Source organism: Herpailurus yagouaroundi, unplaced genomic scaffold (genome assembly GCF_014898765.1).
Source record: "Herpailurus yagouaroundi ecotype Mexico unplaced genomic scaffold, PumYag 252, whole genome shotgun sequence".
Taxonomy (NCBI): domain Eukaryota; kingdom Metazoa; phylum Chordata; class Mammalia; order Carnivora; family Felidae; genus Herpailurus; species Herpailurus yagouaroundi.
Window position 1 is genome coordinate 2,316,130 of NW_024412469.1, and position 16,670 is coordinate 2,332,799.

Genomic DNA, 16,670 nt, shown 5'->3' on the forward strand with positions numbered 1-16,670 from the left:
AGTAAAAAACAGGCTGGGAGACATCACCTGATCCCCAAATGCAACTGTGCCTAATGATTAGGAATGTATTCCTACTCTTTACCTATGAGCGCACTCCTAATCTTTTAGTACATGTGTCAACGCTTTCCTTTCCTTGTAAGCCAAGGTGAATCAGACTTCCTGTCCCTAACAATTCAAAGTCCTAACTTCAAGAATCCTCTACTTTCCTTCAAAACATTTGTTAGAGTGTATTTTTATTATTTTTTTAATGCCAGCTTTCTTTCCTAGGCTGTAGTCTCTGCACAAGCAGCAGCATCTTATATATCCATATGCATCTCAACGCCTAGAATAGTTCTGACCCTTAATATTGAATAACTGAAAAAACAATTCAGGCCAACCATTTTCTTAAAAAGTTAAGAAGATTAAGAAGTTTTCCAAAAAGTTTAAGAAGTTAACATTATGGGGCTACTTTTATATGTGTGAGAGATATCTGTTGTTTCAAGATGATAATATATGCTGAAATCCTTAAATTTACAGAGTGGTCATCTACAGAGTTAAAGATTGCCCATGAGCTCTATTTTGAATGATACAAAGGGCCTCCTTCTTCCTGTATGAACTTGAGTAAACTATTTTTCTAAGCCTCACTTTGCTCACCAGTGAAAGGTGTTCACCTCAAGGCAGGCACCTGTAGGTAGCAGCCTCTTGGTAAGCCGAATTACTATTAGTACCAATGAACTTACCAGATAGCCAGAGGAGAAAAGGGGATATATATATATATATACTCAGTTGAAAACCAAAGCACTTGAGTGGACAAAAGCAAAGGCCAAGGGCTGCATAACACTGACATTTTTATTAGAATTCATTTGTAACAAATGGAACTTGTGTCAGCAAAGAACTGATTTTCATACAGACTTCTTTCGCCACCAATGTAACGAAGTAAGAAAATAAAAAGCACGCCTTTCATTCTGTAAAACATTTACGCGTACTACTAATTAGAGGTAATTGTATTTTTTAACAAGCCATTTTACAAGTTATTTTTTTTTTAATTTTTCAGTCTATGCATCCAAAACGAGAGCAAAGAACACAACTGTTTTTATCTTTGTAAAGACACTCCAAGCTTGAATGGCAAAGCCACATACAGATGGATAGGATGGATCTGTAGCCTTCTGATCACTGCTGGAGTATCAGGGCACCCATAAACCCGAAGGAAATCAAAACCCATAAAGGAAAAAGAAAAGGGAATTAAAAATAAAAAGGAGGGACTAAAACAAGGCAAACCCAAAAATAAACAGGAAAGAAAAAAATCTCTACGTTACTGAAGAATTTTTTTCCCTTCCTGCATCGATGTTGTGTTATTTACATACACACAAATGAATTTCTGAAGCAGTTTCTTACAGATGGGTTCAAGTAATAACATTATTGGGTGTAGAATCAATAGGGCAGTGCATAGTACAAAGGTATAGAAAGTGCAAAGTTCCCTAGAGGCCCTTCCCTCCCCTGGCTGTCCTCGCCGTTGTCTAACCATGCAAATCATTTTTAAAAAAGAGCTAAAATAAAGTTCTGTACAAATCACTTTTTATATATTTTGATTTTTTTTTACCATTGTAACTAATTACAAAATTATACATAACTACACGTACATAGGTAAATAATAGCACCGTACTGGTTATGATGATGAAAATAATTGGAAACTTGAAAGTTTATGGTTATGGTAGATAAAGATGTTTACCTGGGAAAATCAAACTAGAATGGTTGCACAAAGTGGAATGCACATCAATGACAGTAAGGGAGTTAGTTCTCTGAACAGCGCCTAAACAGTAAGATACCTAGTCTCTGCCTCGTTTGTATGGTATGCATCCCATTGATTTTCTTCTTGTGATTATTCTCCTCTTTCTCTTTGCCAAATGGACAGTTTTTACTTCAGGGAGAGAAATTGCTCACTGGCCAGTTGTCTTTGTGCGTTAGACACCATCATATTCTACATGTCTAACATGGCATATCTGCAAGTCTGTCTGACCCCCTTTGTTTCACTAAATGAAAATCACAGCACTCAGTAATCTGGCACTTGGATAAATTTCCAAAAGATACAAAGTAAAAGAAAACAACAGATCCACATAGTGCACATTCTTCTCTGGTTCTGATGTAGGTTAGAGAGTCTCATTCTGAGGTAGCCTTCTAGATACTTTTTTTTTTTTTTTTAGTATTTCTTTTTTTTTTTTTTTTTTTTTTTTTTTTTTTTTTTTCCTTTTTATACAAAAGTGCTCAAATAAGATGCTTGCAAGTGTTTGGTCTCTTGGATTTCATTCTACTAGTAATGGTAAAATGTGGAAAACAAAAATCTTTGTATGCTGAACACCAATGAAGTTAAAATTAAACCAAAATATTCTATCTATACCAAAACTCTTTAGGAGTTCCTTGGATATTTTGAGGGTTCTTTAAAATCATATAAGATATGGCAAACTCATGCCATTATCCATGGCTTCCTATAGCAATTTTGTTGGAAAATTTGGAATTATATTGGGAAATAAACAGTTGCTCAATTTCCCCTTTTAGAAAAATCCTAATGGACTAGTGAGTATATTCCAAAGTTGACAATGATATTTATCACTAAAATAAGTTTGGTGTAGTTACTGAATGTTACAGAATAGATTTGGAAAGGATTCTAAATAAAACAAGTAGCTTTTCCTGATGTTGGCAATCATGAAAGGAAGGGCCCTGATTATCCAAGTGCTTTGGGCTGGTACAATCACTAACATCCCCGACTTAGTTGAAAACTAGGAATGCATATTATTCAAAGAGTTTTTGTACATGTGGTAAACAGATAATGCTTTAATTGGAAGAGTAACATATATGAACAACTAATGAAAATAACCAAAAGCTAAAAAGAAATGCTATTAAAATAGGCATCAATTATAAGGCACTCTAAATGCATAACTAAAACCAAAAGGAAAAGTACAGCACTTACCAGGAGTGCTGTATGCCACAAAATGTTTCTGACTGAATAGAGTAACATGAGTTTGGCTTTGCCCCTGTTACATATCATAAATGCAAGTTTCATAGCACATACTATAGACAATATACGATTGAATACATTGTTTTTAAACAACTTGATAGCTGATATATTACAACATTCTCCCCTCCTAAAGGGATATGCACTGACCTTTCCCACATGCACACCTCTTAGATAGTTAATAATTTTTTTATTGCACTAGAGTGTTAGAAATATTGAACTTTGTTGGAAGCCTGGCTAACAAAGGATATCTGAATATGAGTAGGTGGGTGGGGGGAGACTGGGTAGGAAATTAGGGGGTGAGGTTTGACAATCACTGATGTGCATTCCTCATTTCCCTTAAAATTAAAAGTTTATGATATTAAGAAATACCCATATGTCATAAAATTAATAACAAATTGAAAAAGATGTTTATAATACCTTTTCTACCTAAAAAAAGACCCAAAAAAACAAAAACAAAAACAAAACAAAAAACAAAACAAAATCATGGAAGAACTGAATGATAGCTATATCTATCTTTTCGTGTGGACACACTGTCTATATATACATAGACACCCCTGTAAAATATGGATATATATGTATATATGTTAGCAGCAACTTTATACTTTGCGCCTCCCTGTTGATTCCAAAAATTAAACAAAACAAAATGAAGTTCTCTTTTACTGTTTGAAGAGAATGGGTACTTTCTCACCAACCAAAACTGAACAGAAGTGTAAAAGTAATCTGACAAGACCAATACTGTAGATTAAGAATATTGCACAAAAATGTGCAAATGTTCAAATTATTTGATATTTCTACAGCAAGATATTACAGATAACAGTTCTACAGCTTAAAAAAAACCTACAATTTGGAAATAAAAAATGAAGAGTTATGTATCTTTTTTTAAAATTCACTTTATCGAATGATACATTTTGTTAAAAAAAAGTTTACACAGTTAAAAATGAAGCACAGGTCAGCAGTATCTTTACAATACTAAAAAACTAAATCAAAGACTTTCTTTTTAAACATTTCCCCCCATTCCCCCTGAAATGTTATTATGAGCAGTATGGTGGGAAGGGGCGATGTCGCAGCAGAGTCCATTTTATCCTATGAGAAGCCACACCAGCAAACATCTTGCACTGAACTGTAGGACTCTGGCAATTTCTCCTCACACCTAACAAGCAATCCTGGACAAGATGGTGGTTCTTTGCTGTGATTTCTTCTTCACTTTATTTTGAATCCTTAAGGTATCTGTAAATAAAATCCTTCAGATGCCTCATCAGTCAGGATTCTCTTTATTATTTTTCAGGTTAGATTATTAAACTGTGAATTCTTGGTCCACCCAGAAGAGTTTGTTTTTATTTTGTTTTGTTTGTAATAGTCCCACTAAGTGGTAGTTAGCTAGAAGTTAAGAAGGACTTCTCGAGTGCCCTGTATGGCTCAGAAGAGACTCCGTGGATACTGAAGGGCCTGCAGTAAGAACCCAAAGGGGGTCAGGGGTTTCTACGTTGCATAGTGATCAAAGCTGCCCAGGTACTCCAGTGCGGCTCGATAGCAGAACTGGTACTGGTCCTGCAGGAGACCAAGCATGGGAAGAAACAGGACAAGTGGCTGTGAGTACATTTTAATAGAAAGATGAAAATCAAATTCCAAAACCAGTTACAACTAGATGGGGGCAAAATCACTACTCTCATCAATTAATTCAATCCAATGATTGATCCGTTTTAGTGAGCAAAGAATGATCAGCCTCATGGGGTGTCTGTTCACTTCACCAATCAGTTTGACTAAAATAGTCTCCTTATTCCTAAGTTGTAATGGCTAGAGTGAATATTATCTTCCAGACAGTGTGAGCATTTCTCCAAGCAGTACCAAACAATTACCAATACCGAACATGTGAACATATCACTGCTGTTTTTTACAACTATCTGCTTATTTGTGATAACTTATTCTCAGTTTGCATATTAAAGACAGGCTAATTCAGAGACACACATTGTCCTGAGGAAAACCTGGATTCATTTATCTTCTGGGCTATTGAAAAAATAATTTGAATTAAAAAAATCGTATCAGATAGTAGACCTTAGTACCTGCAATCAGAATTACCCACCATCATTTCTGATGTTATTATTTAAGTAAGGGTGAGGAATAGTAGATACATAAAGCCATTTACAGAGGGCTCTGGAATTTCAAGCTTTTCATCCCCTGAAAATGGCATCAAGACTGGCTGCCTATATCAAAAAACACCCGTGTCATTTGGCCTAATTCAGTGTGATTGTTGGTTATCTGTTCTAGAACGGCCTACATTAAAATAAAGTAACTTGAAACATGTCCTTTTTCAGACAGGAAAGAACATTGTCATATTGGAATAAGTTGGGGCATTGTTGGAGAGAGAAAAAGTAGAATTTTTGCCATAAAAGAAAGTTATTTTCAGCAGCCAATGGGGCTGAAAGTAGATAGTTTCTATTTTGCTTAAATGTGCATTTTTTTTATAATAAAAATGGTAATGCAAAATAAATGGAATTTGCTTCCCTATGTTGTCACAGTAAGCTGCTTGGCTAAATGTTAAAGGGTTTTTAAACGTCCAATTTCCCTCTGCTACCCCCAGCACCCATTAAGTTTGTCAGGCCGACATCATGCTTTGGGCAGTGCAAGCCAAATGCTTGTACTATTTTGAAATCACAATATGGAAGATATTGCGGGTAATGAATTTAGGAATACATATAAATTGTATAATTTGGCGGCCTTTTGAGGAGCAGAAACACTCACTCATTAGAAATGAACAGTCAATATGCCAGACTGGCTATATCACAAACTCATATTATTCTTAAAAAAAATAAGAATTTCATTATCAGTTATTAGGAGAGAATATGGGGTATTAATGTCTCTAGGGCCTTTCCAGGATCCAAATATATAAAATGGCATACACAGAGGGGAAAGAATGAGGTTCAAAAGTACTAAACAACTGGATTTTTCCTACAATATTTTCCTGTATCTTGTTCTGGTGTCAAGAGTCTCTGGATTCTATGAGGTCCTGGCTAATAAAACCTATTACTTGGTTCTTGAGATGTGACAAACTCATGGAGATTTTTCTCACCTCTGTCTGTACCATGGCTGGTCGTTGTGTTCTTAACATTTTGACAGTCTGGAAGATATCTACAACTCCTTCATATCTCATTCTTTCCAAAACAATGCTTAGTGTTATGAAGACTCCAGTTCTTCCGACGCCCGCACTGTCATAATGACAAAGACAGTGTTACTGGATGCGACACTCATAGTCTTCACCACGTTTGCTTGGAAGCAGACATATGTGCACCTGTTTCCATATGACATCAGGTTCTTCCACAGCAATGTTCAGGAAAATGTGGTGTTGCATTAAAAAATGACTACTCTTAGGAAAATGTGTCATGGTAAAATGTGAGAATGAATGTAGGGTAATTAAGTCCTACTAACACAATGACTTTTCAACTGGGATTTGGTAAGATGCAGGAAACATAAATATGGGAAATAAATAGATGCAGGGAATGGTAAGTCAAATATAGGTTAATACTCTTCATGCAGATCCTGAAATTGTAAACCTTGCCTGCTTAATATTTTTAAAGTGTGAAATAATTTTGATAAGGTAAGGTAGACTTCAATTTTATTTATTTCTTATAGTCATTTACAATCTATGCAGGATGTTTCATTATTTAGACATGTCAATAAATAAGAAGGCTTATAGACTCTTCAAATTTAGACATTAGTTTTGATTTGAGAAAACAGATTCTGTTATGGGATTTTTTGATACAGGATTCTTATTTATTCTTTAGAAGGGTTGGTGAATGTCTTATATGTACATATTGTGTAAATGTATATATATTTGTTCTCTCTGCTGAAAATTAGGACTTTAACAGATTCTCAAAGGGGTCTTACCTTAAAAAAAATGAGCTATATGTTTATCAACTAGTTTTAGATGTTCAGGAGCTAAAACACCAGGATTCTTTCTACCACATTAGCAATGTTTTGACTTTGTTTTCTTTATTGTTTTAAGATAATTCCAGAATGTTCACTGCAGCTAGAGAAGAAAATTAATTCGTAGCTTTTGTGCTCTTAAAAAGTAGGAAAGCATCTGGAGGTTTAGGTAATGAGGAGAAGAGTGAATAATCTGAAAAATCCCTACATTTTTGGATCCTAATTAAACGGCATGTGTAACGCTTGGGTACAGGCTGTAGAAAATGGATGGATTCATTTACTTGGGGATGTAGCTGACAGGCATATATAAATAGTGGGTCCCTTTATAAACTGGGTTTTCTAAAGATCCCAAACAGAAATGTTAAGTGCAGCTTTAAAATCCATGGGCAGTCTTTACGAAGTGGCTTAAGATGTCCAGGAGTAGTCAAGGTTCTCTGTTAAGAGAGTAGATGACCTTGAAGGTCCCTTTCAACCTTGAAAGTCTCTCTTACTCCTGAGAGGCTGTGATTTATGATCTTTTTTTTCCCCCTGAATGGTCCAGGTATTCCAGAGTCTATTTAACCTTGATTTGATTGCTCAAATGTATCAAAATATAGGATTTCTGGATTTCTACTAGGTGCTTTCAAGAAAATAACAGACAGTGGCCTTACAACTTCTGAATTTATTGACTTCAGAATGCTAGTTTAATAACTTGTAAATGAGGTGAATAGTATTTTAAGGATATTCCCAGATAAGGTAAAATATCTAGAAGTCTTATATATATATATACATATATGTGTGTGTGTGTGTGTGTGTGTGTGTGTGTGTGTGTGTGTGTATAAACAGGTCATAGGTAAACTCCTTATACTAAAGAAGTATTTAAATCATTTTGTGATGGTAAAAGCAATGGGAAGTAAACACATTTATACACTTAACTTTATGGCAATGTCTAAAGTTAAAAATATGTATTAAATATATCCTTTTTTATGGTTTATACTAGAAAAGTTTGAATTAGCATTTGGGCAACTTATGTAGAAAGTTAAGGGGAATGCTCAGGTAATTTAAGTCCAATCTATACCATCCATTGTGTCTGAATATTGGAGTGTATATGTTATTCCCTATATGCTCTTTGGTTGTCTAGAACAAAGGATTTTGGATAACTGAACACAAAGCTAATGTGAATAAATAAGATCCACTACTCATAGAATATACCATGTCTGGGGAACATGATGTGCTAGAAAGAATCTCAGAGATGAGCTGAGAAAATTGACATCAAGAGAAATCGCCCTACAGTCACAGAGCTAAGTGATGACAGAAGTGAGGCTAGAACTCAGGTATCTTAAAGCTTAAATTGAATATTTCTCCTATTTTGAGATCTTGTCTTCCATATCACTAAAAATCATAGTTTGGCATCTATGTCTTTCTTTTATTTTCCGTTTTTTACCCTTCCTTTCCCCCTTCCTTTTCCTGTCTGTTCCCCCTTCCCTTCCCTTTCATTTTTTCAAGCAAAATAAATTTTTAAAGTAAATTCCCTTAAGATTTTGACCATAAAGGGATTAGAAATTGAGACTTCAAATTGATAGAATCTGAAAATATGTTAGTTTAAATAAAATTAGGTGAATTCCTTTTGTTGGAGGGTTTCTCCATAACAACTTCCAAAAGCACTAAATTTATGGTGAGTGTCCTTTCTGAACCGTTTACTTGCTATTTCTATTAACTTCAATGACTTGAATTATAAAATGCTGTGGAAACTATTGAAAATAATTATCTTGAAGGTGCTTCATTTTCTGATATAGCAACAATTTTCAAGCAAATTGCAATTTTAACTGAGGTACCATTCTAATCATTTACTGACTGGCAAGAATTAGTATTATCATTAAGGCTTGATAACTATTTATGGGTTTCCTAAAAAGACAAACACAGGAGATAGAGAAGAATAGTTATCAGTGTAATGCTATGGAAGTAGAATAAGTAAGAAATAATTAACTGAACAAATTATCATGAGGGGATATGACAACAATTCCTGCTAAGGTAAACTAGGTAAGGGAAAAAATGCAGTTGGGTCTTTGTTAAAAGACGTAAAATTTGGGGATAAAAATCTTACCTCTTGTTATTTTCATTTATTTTTGAAAGGAGAGAAATGAGACTTGCTTTAGATTTTACAATATATGTCTGAGAATAAAATATCAATTATACTGATTCACTACAATAAGCTTGTACTGACAATGAATAGAAAGCAATGCACATTTTCAAAGTTACTATCACATTCATCACAAATGGAAACTCATCATTCTTGATGGTTAACTCACCTGCAATGGACTGAAATGGGCCCATCTTGGCCAAACTGCTCTTTTGTTTTATGTACTTGGCCAATGAAGTCAATAAATCCTTCTCCAGACTTTGGCACTCCTTGCTCTGGCCAGTCAGTGAACTGGAACTGCCTCACTGTTCGGGACTGTCCGTCCTATACAAAGAAAGCCACATACCCAGCCACAGAGGAGGATACCAGGAAGATCCAGCCAGTGTACAGACCACAGCAGCAGGAAATTTTTTTTTCCAAAAAGAATAAAAAAAAAAGAGGTGTGTGTGTGGGGGGGTGTTAGAAACATGTTTAACTAGAAATTTAGTCACATGTGTGTCTTATCTGTTATTAACACTGTCTATATTCACATATATTTAAATTGCAATTTCAGTCTGGCAATGCCCAAGTAAAAACCTGGGTTCTTGTAAAAAGCCATCTAGTTCCCATATTAGTAAATGCTTCCATGATCCAAAATTTGCCTTCAAAACCAAAGTGGAACATATATACTCTATTTTAAAAATTTCAGGAGCCAATAACTTAATATTTAAAGGAGCAACTAGGCATGTCATCTAGACCAGATATTTTGCTATTGTCACAATAACTTCCCATCTGCTGTGCTTGCTTATATCTAGCCTTGTCAAATGACAAATAGTGACACTAAAAGGATCTGACACCAACTGGGTAGCTGTTAATCTCGATGCCCCACGTGTCTCAGAGGCATACAATTTCTAGCCATGGTAGTGTATATAGCGTGTGTTATGCAACTATGCTGTTGGGTGGGAAGGAAGTAAGGGGTCCCTCAAGGAGATAAAAGAGATTATTATCAAATAAACACTCTATTCTGAAAAAGCGCTCTTCTGGCTGACCACAGGAATTAGGCACTGTGGGGAGTTTAACAGACAGACCAATGGAAAGAAAACAAGCTGGATATGAGAGGAATCTTTAAAGTGATTAGGCAAAACTACTCTGACTCATGAAGTAGAAATGATTTGAGAAAGATCTACTAATGTGCCTCTGATTCCTTCTAGAACAGTGTTTTCAGAAGCACAAGAAAAGCAGAAGGGACCCTCTCTTTAATTGGAGAAATAAGAATTATGGCCATAAACTTTCTTCGCTGAATCCGCTGAGAGGGAGAGGGTCCAAATTCCATGCTTGGAAAGACTGATCCTATTTGAAGAGGCTCTGCTCCCAGTTAAGCCTTCAACTTGTTCCTCCTTTCCATTTTTGTAACATCTCTTTCCCCTTTAAAGGCCTTTGGATATGGGTATGCATGTTCCCAAGATTCTGGTTAAGTAGACAGAGACCCAATCTTTCCCATTCAGTCACACTGAGAGGAGGGGATGGCTTAGCTCGAGATGGGCATACATAACTTGTGTCTTGTGTTTTCCACAGGAAAAGGGCATATTCCTGACTGTCATCATTTGATAAAACAGGAAGATCACATTAACTTTGTGGGAACACTGAGGAATATGCAAATAACTGCTTGGCCCCATAACTAACTTATGGATGGTAACCATGGAAGCATGATTTACTTCCCTCTGTTTCTGGAAAAGGTTTGGAAAGCACAGGAAGGAAGCCAAAGACTAGGTAATGCAGATTTGTCCTCCTCTGAATATCCTGGGGATTTCATTTCTGACTACAGTTGCTTTTAGCAGCAAGAAGAGGTCATGTGCACAAACCCTTACTATTTGGAGGAGACACCAGCTGACTCCATTTAAAGGTTACCTGTTTAACAATACTGTCTTCCAAGTGCCAACTCACTCTCTAAACTGCTTTCAGATTAGAAACACACTAGGAGCACAAACATCAAATGCTATGGCAGCTAAGAAAATTATAAAATCACAGGGAGCCTTTTAAAAAAATAATTTGAATAAGTTCTTCAATATTTCTTTTTCTTTTTGTGATCAGATTTAATTTGGGCAAGTGAGGAGTAGTAAAGAAATTGTGTCTGTTATTTGCAGGGCCTAACCCCCAGTCTTTACCATCAGAAATGGTTGGTGAATTTTCTTGGAATGTACTTAAGGTTTTCACTCACATATCTATCTTCAAATTATGAAAGGGCAACTGTGTGTATGTATGTATGTATGTATGTATGTATGTATGTATAACCAAAGCATGCTTACTTGGGCAACTTAAAAAACTCAACCTACGGACTTAACTGCTATTAACTGCTATCTTGAGTATGGTCACCTTCAGAGTAGTTAAGATTTCAGACTTTCTGGGATTAACAGATCTGTCACCTGGGCCAACCAGTCTGCTAACCAATTTCTCCTTCACTTTAGGCCAATAGCCAGGGCACGGCTTTGGAGATTAGCAGACAATCTCTAAACATGAGTATTGGCTGGGAAAGCTGCTGTCCAGAAAAAAAAAAAAAAAAGGCAAAAAAACAAAAAAAAACAGTGGATCAAGTAAATAGCTGTATCCTGGAGTTTCATTCAACCCACCTACTGTGACAGTTCCAAAAACAAAGCAAGGCTTTGGACTGACCCTGCTCTCTCCTAAGATATGTTTGTAATCATGGTTTGAAAGTGGCCAAAGGCAAGGATATTAAAGTTTATGCACAGAACATCTTACATCAGGGCTGAACCTTGGACTCAGCAATCTAGATAAGACATGCAGAATGAAAATTAGCCAACAAGGGTCGTGGGTGCACAGCTCTCATGGACAGACACATTAGCACACCGAGGAATAAACCATGCCAGGAATCAAATTAGAATGTGCAAAGCTTGTCAGAGTCTTCTAAAGAATGCCATTTGCTCTGCAGTTTTAAAATCATACCAAATTAACCTCTAAGTCCACATGACCTAGAGGGCTTTGCAAAACAACAACATATTTACAGCCTCAAGTAATGAAGAAGTCAAAAAAGCTCCAAAGAGAATAAGCTGAGAAAGTGAATATATGCACAGCCAACCAATCAGTAAATGCTTCCCAGGACACACACTCACCAAGTGTATCCCCAAAGTTGGGCTGCCAGATGTTATGTTTGAATGGAAGCCAAGCCTGCATGTGAGGACACTTGCCAGACAAAGGAAAAGTTACTCTTACAGTAAAAAAAAAAATAGTCCTCCAGATAAGTTATTTCTTTACACTTTGGGAGTATGATCACTTGGCAGATGTTTCTCCAGAGATGCTTATTTATTTTGAGAGAGAGCACATGCGTGGGTAGAGAGAGAAAGGGAGAGAAAACACCCCACTTAGTCTCCGTGCTGTCAGCACATAGCCCAGTGTGGGGCTCGATCTCAGGAACCCATGAAATCATGACCTGAGCTGAAATCAAGAGCTGGACACTTAACCGGCTGATCCATGCAGGGACTTCCCCAGAGATTCATTTTAGACTGTTTTTCAGCTAATGGTTAAGAGCATAAGATTGTGCAAACTTACCCTGGCATCTGTGACCTTGAATTCTCTTAGGATATACTGTGGCATGTTGTACTCAGCCATGGGATCTACAACAAAGTACTGGTATCTTGCAGATCGTTCTGCGGGCCAGTATTGGTGACATTTCTCCTAAAAGGAGAGAGGATTAATGTCAAATCATACAAAGTACAAATATTATCTAATCATCTATCAATCTACATATTTCTTTCTCTCATTAAAAAGGTTCAAAATTCAAGGCCATTCCAATGGCATGTGACCCATTTTCTCTTTGAAGCCATAAATTCCCTGAGAAGAGGGAAATCATGTGGTTTAATATTTGCCCATGGTACAAAGCACAGAATTGGCATACAGAAGGTTATTAATACACATAAATTAAATTGAATACTTTGATAGCATAAGTGTCTTCATACCTACAAGTTCTCCAAATAATTACACCAGTCCTTGGATATAATGCTGGCCCTATCCATCATGCATTGCACCACCAGAGGAGACTTGCATCAGAGCATTATGGAATAATAAGAACCAGCAAGTGTGAATGGAGAAAGAAACTTCTATATTGATTTGGTCCAGTCTCCCTTGTCAGCTGAGGAAACTGAAGTCCAGGCAGTTTTAATGATTTGGCTAAATTTTGCAGTGTCAACTCTGAAGAGTCAGAATAGTCAAGTTAATTTCTTAGTTTGGCATTTTTTTTTTTGCTTTCTTTATGTGGTTTAAATGATGGGTTTTAGATCCATCTCTACCATTTAATTTATACAAAGAAGACAGAAAGAAAATATCTTAAGCAAATATAGCAAAATGTTTGCATCTATTGAATCTAAGTGGTAGTTCCTTAGGTATCTCTAATACTATTTATATTATTTTATTAGAGAGAGAGAGAGAGAGAGAGAGAGAGAGAGAGCAAGCTGGGGATGGCAGAGGGAGAGAGAGAGAAAATCTTAAGCAGACTCCACATCCAGTGCCAAGCCTGATGGGGGCTTGATCCCACAACTGTGAGATCATGACCTGAGCAGAAATCAAGAGTCAGGTACTTAACCAACTGAGCCACCCAAGTGCCTCATATATTATTTTATATATTTTTCAGAATAATCATTTTCAAAAAGTAGAACTGAGATTACCAGATTATATCCTTGGAAAAACTATGTAACTATTCAACCTGGGTGGAGAATGGGCAAATAAGAATTTGCTTCACAGATGTAAGGAAGTCAAGTTCATTCCCACAGAGAAATGAGGGTACATTTGCTCATGAAACTCCAGCTTTTCCAGAATAATAAAAAAAAAGATTGTGCCTGGAAACAAAATACTAGATCTTTCTCCAAAACACACAAATTAAAGAACTTGATGTGGCTTTGCAAGTTAAAAACCAACAGAGTAATGAATGGCCCAGAATGTGACCAGAGGACTCTGCATTTCAAAGAAATGATGTTGGCCCTTGGGTTATTAGAATGAAATTGTCATTTCTTCATGGTGAATGTCTTATGAGAAGACACTCACTCTGCCCATCTCACGCAGCTTGGTGAGCATCACAACGATGGTGGAATTGTGTTCCCAGAGCATCCGCCAGAAGTCTTCTGTGGTCTCTGCCAAGGGCCCCTGGGTAGCAATGTAGGCTTTCTGTTGTCTGAATTATAGAGAATAAAAATAGCATGTTAAAGTAATCAGAGAACACGCAAAGGTTCACATATGATATGTAAACACCAAACCCAAGGATGAACACTGAAAACATATTATCATTGCAGTTGTAGTAAATGTCCATTAAGATTGTGTATCAAATAAGAATGTTTACTATATTTGAGGGACTTTACAAAAGAAATTGCTTTGTTACTATTATCATGTAGGTCTTCATTATTATTTAAATTTTAGTGCAATGCTCATAGCTCAGTTTTATGTATCATACAAATCACTTAAACACTGGTGTGGCTTTGCTTTGTAGAAAGGACTCTTACATAATCTATTACATTTATGAAATAAATCTTCTGTATTAACTCTTTCCACACCCAAATGGTTTCTAAAGGAAGAGTACAAAAGGCAAGAATAAAGAATCCATGACTCCTTCTTCTTACTCCTACCAAAAAACAAACAAACAAACAAACACCAAGGGACTGAATGCTGACCTATGCATAAAGAAGATGTTTTCAATTGAGATGAAATTCATTCTGGCTTATGAAACTGGGGCACATGTAAATATCAAGGCTTTGGACTGTCAGGGGAGCAAGCGTATATACCTGTATCCATCAATAAAACTGGCATTGATGTAATCAGATCCTTCTACTCCTCGGATAGGCTGCAGGCATACCCTTGTGGATTCATATGGCATAATATTAACAAGGCGATTTTTGAATTTATTACATGGAAGATTGGCACTGATGAATCTTGAGGTGTGAGCTTTAGAGCTGGCTAGACGCTGTTGAATAGAAAAAAAGAAAAAAATCTGACAAAGATAATTTTAGCCTACAGTTAGACGCAATGTACCCGAGATTTCCTCTTTAGAGGAAAACTTTAGAGTAAAGCTTTTGTTTATTTTAAAGCAGAGGACTCTTCAAACTGCACTGCTTTTCACTTCTACCTAATGATTCCATATAGTCTACTGACTTTTTAAGTATGTTCTGAGAGTACGATCTCTCAGTTTAAATTAAGGTACAAAAGAGCTCGAGGTATTGTTAGGAAGCAAAGGACAGAGAAAAGGGAAAGAGGAAGAAAAGTATTTTATAGTCAGACACCTGAGAAGGTCAAGTGAATCTTGTAACTTCAAAAACTTGAAAGGTTAAGAAAGTGAGGCCACTATTCAGAGACAATCCCAGAATGACTTGCTTCTGAATTACCACATCACATCCAATATCATACCTTAAATTCAAGCTCCATTCCTGTGACATTCTCTCCTGCTTCTATTTGTGTCAGCTTCTGAATGTAGGCATACAAGTTTCTAGCTGGCACTTCGGTATTTCCACAAGTCACTGCTTCTAACAGTGCATCATGGATAAAGATGTATTGGTCTTCTGTTTGAACCATGTAATTCCTCTGGGCTCTCATTAAAGTTACATGGCCATAAATATCTACAGTTTTTTCATGCTTTATTCTTTCTAACATGGCATCTATTACAATGAAACAGCCAGTCCTGCCAACTCCCGCACTACAAGAAAAACAAAAGAAAAGTCTAAATAAATCTACCAGGAAACAAACACATTAAAAATTATTTTCATTTTTATTAACTAAGTTTTAAATCCATTAATTCTTTTCAACTAGCTATTGGGATTATTTTGGAGCACTCTAAAATAAAAGGTATTATCAAGTCACCGTAACCAGAGGGGAGGGAATCAAATACCAAGTATAATTAATTTGGTTTCAAAATGTAAATCCATAATCACTATGCTCCTTGATCATGTAAAACAAAGCATACATTATTTTGAAAGACACATTTAAAAAACACATTTAGGTTGTTTATATTAGAAGGTATTTTATAAATTGGTTAATATCTAACTAGGCTATATCTTTTTGCAAATCTTCTCCATTTATTTCAGTTCAATTTGCGAAATAAAAACTAGAAAATCATTCAGTATGAAATATTTCATATTCTAAAATGCAGCAAGGAAGTTTTAAGATCAATTTAGTGGGAAATATATAATTAAGATATTGAACTGCTATTACACACTAAAAAAAAAAAAAAAAAAGAGTAGGTAATTCTCAATGGAAATAAATTCCTAATAAAAAAACAATCACTAGAGAGTACAGGCGAGTTTTTCCTTCTCTTCCAGAGTTGAACATATTTTGAAATTCCAGGTGAAATTCAAGTATTCTGTGTGGGAAAATAAAAGCTTCAATCTTTGTTATTGAAGAAGCTCTGAGGCATTTTTTAAACTCCATTACTTCTGGACTTATGGGTCATTTTCCAGTTGGTGGAAATGGATTCAAAGAAGAGAAGGTAAGAGAGAGCAAAACCCCAAAACAAGATATGCTGTTCCAAGGAGACAATCTAATTTACTGAACTGGATTACAGAGTCAGGTGGTTGAAACATTGGAATTTCCTCAAGTGTTGGAAAGAATACTAGCAAAATAACACATCTGTGTTCTTAAATCTCGAGGTAAGTCTTGTTTGTCTCTTAG

The 16,670-nt window shown here is 35.9% G+C and overlaps 1 protein-coding gene across 1 annotated transcript in view; it reads right to left on the minus strand.

Moving 5' to 3' along the window:
- Positions 1–810: 810 nt before the first annotated feature.
- Positions 811–16,670, minus strand: part of PTPRD (protein tyrosine phosphatase receptor type D) — a 183,965-nt gene continuing 168,105 nt past the window's right edge. The window contains exons 21-27 of the mRNA XM_040460870.1: positions 15,414–15,699; positions 14,795–14,973; positions 14,064–14,190; positions 12,576–12,701; positions 9,202–9,356; positions 6,060–6,195; positions 811–4,540 (exon numbers count right to left, since the gene is read on the minus strand). Coding sequence (XP_040316804.1) covers positions 4,472–4,540; positions 6,060–6,195; positions 9,202–9,356; positions 12,576–12,701; positions 14,064–14,190; positions 14,795–14,973; positions 15,414–15,699 — 1,078 coding nt within the window. The 3' untranslated portion in view covers positions 811–4,471. The remainder of the gene's footprint in view (positions 4,541–6,059; positions 6,196–9,201; positions 9,357–12,575; positions 12,702–14,063; positions 14,191–14,794; positions 14,974–15,413; positions 15,700–16,670) is intronic.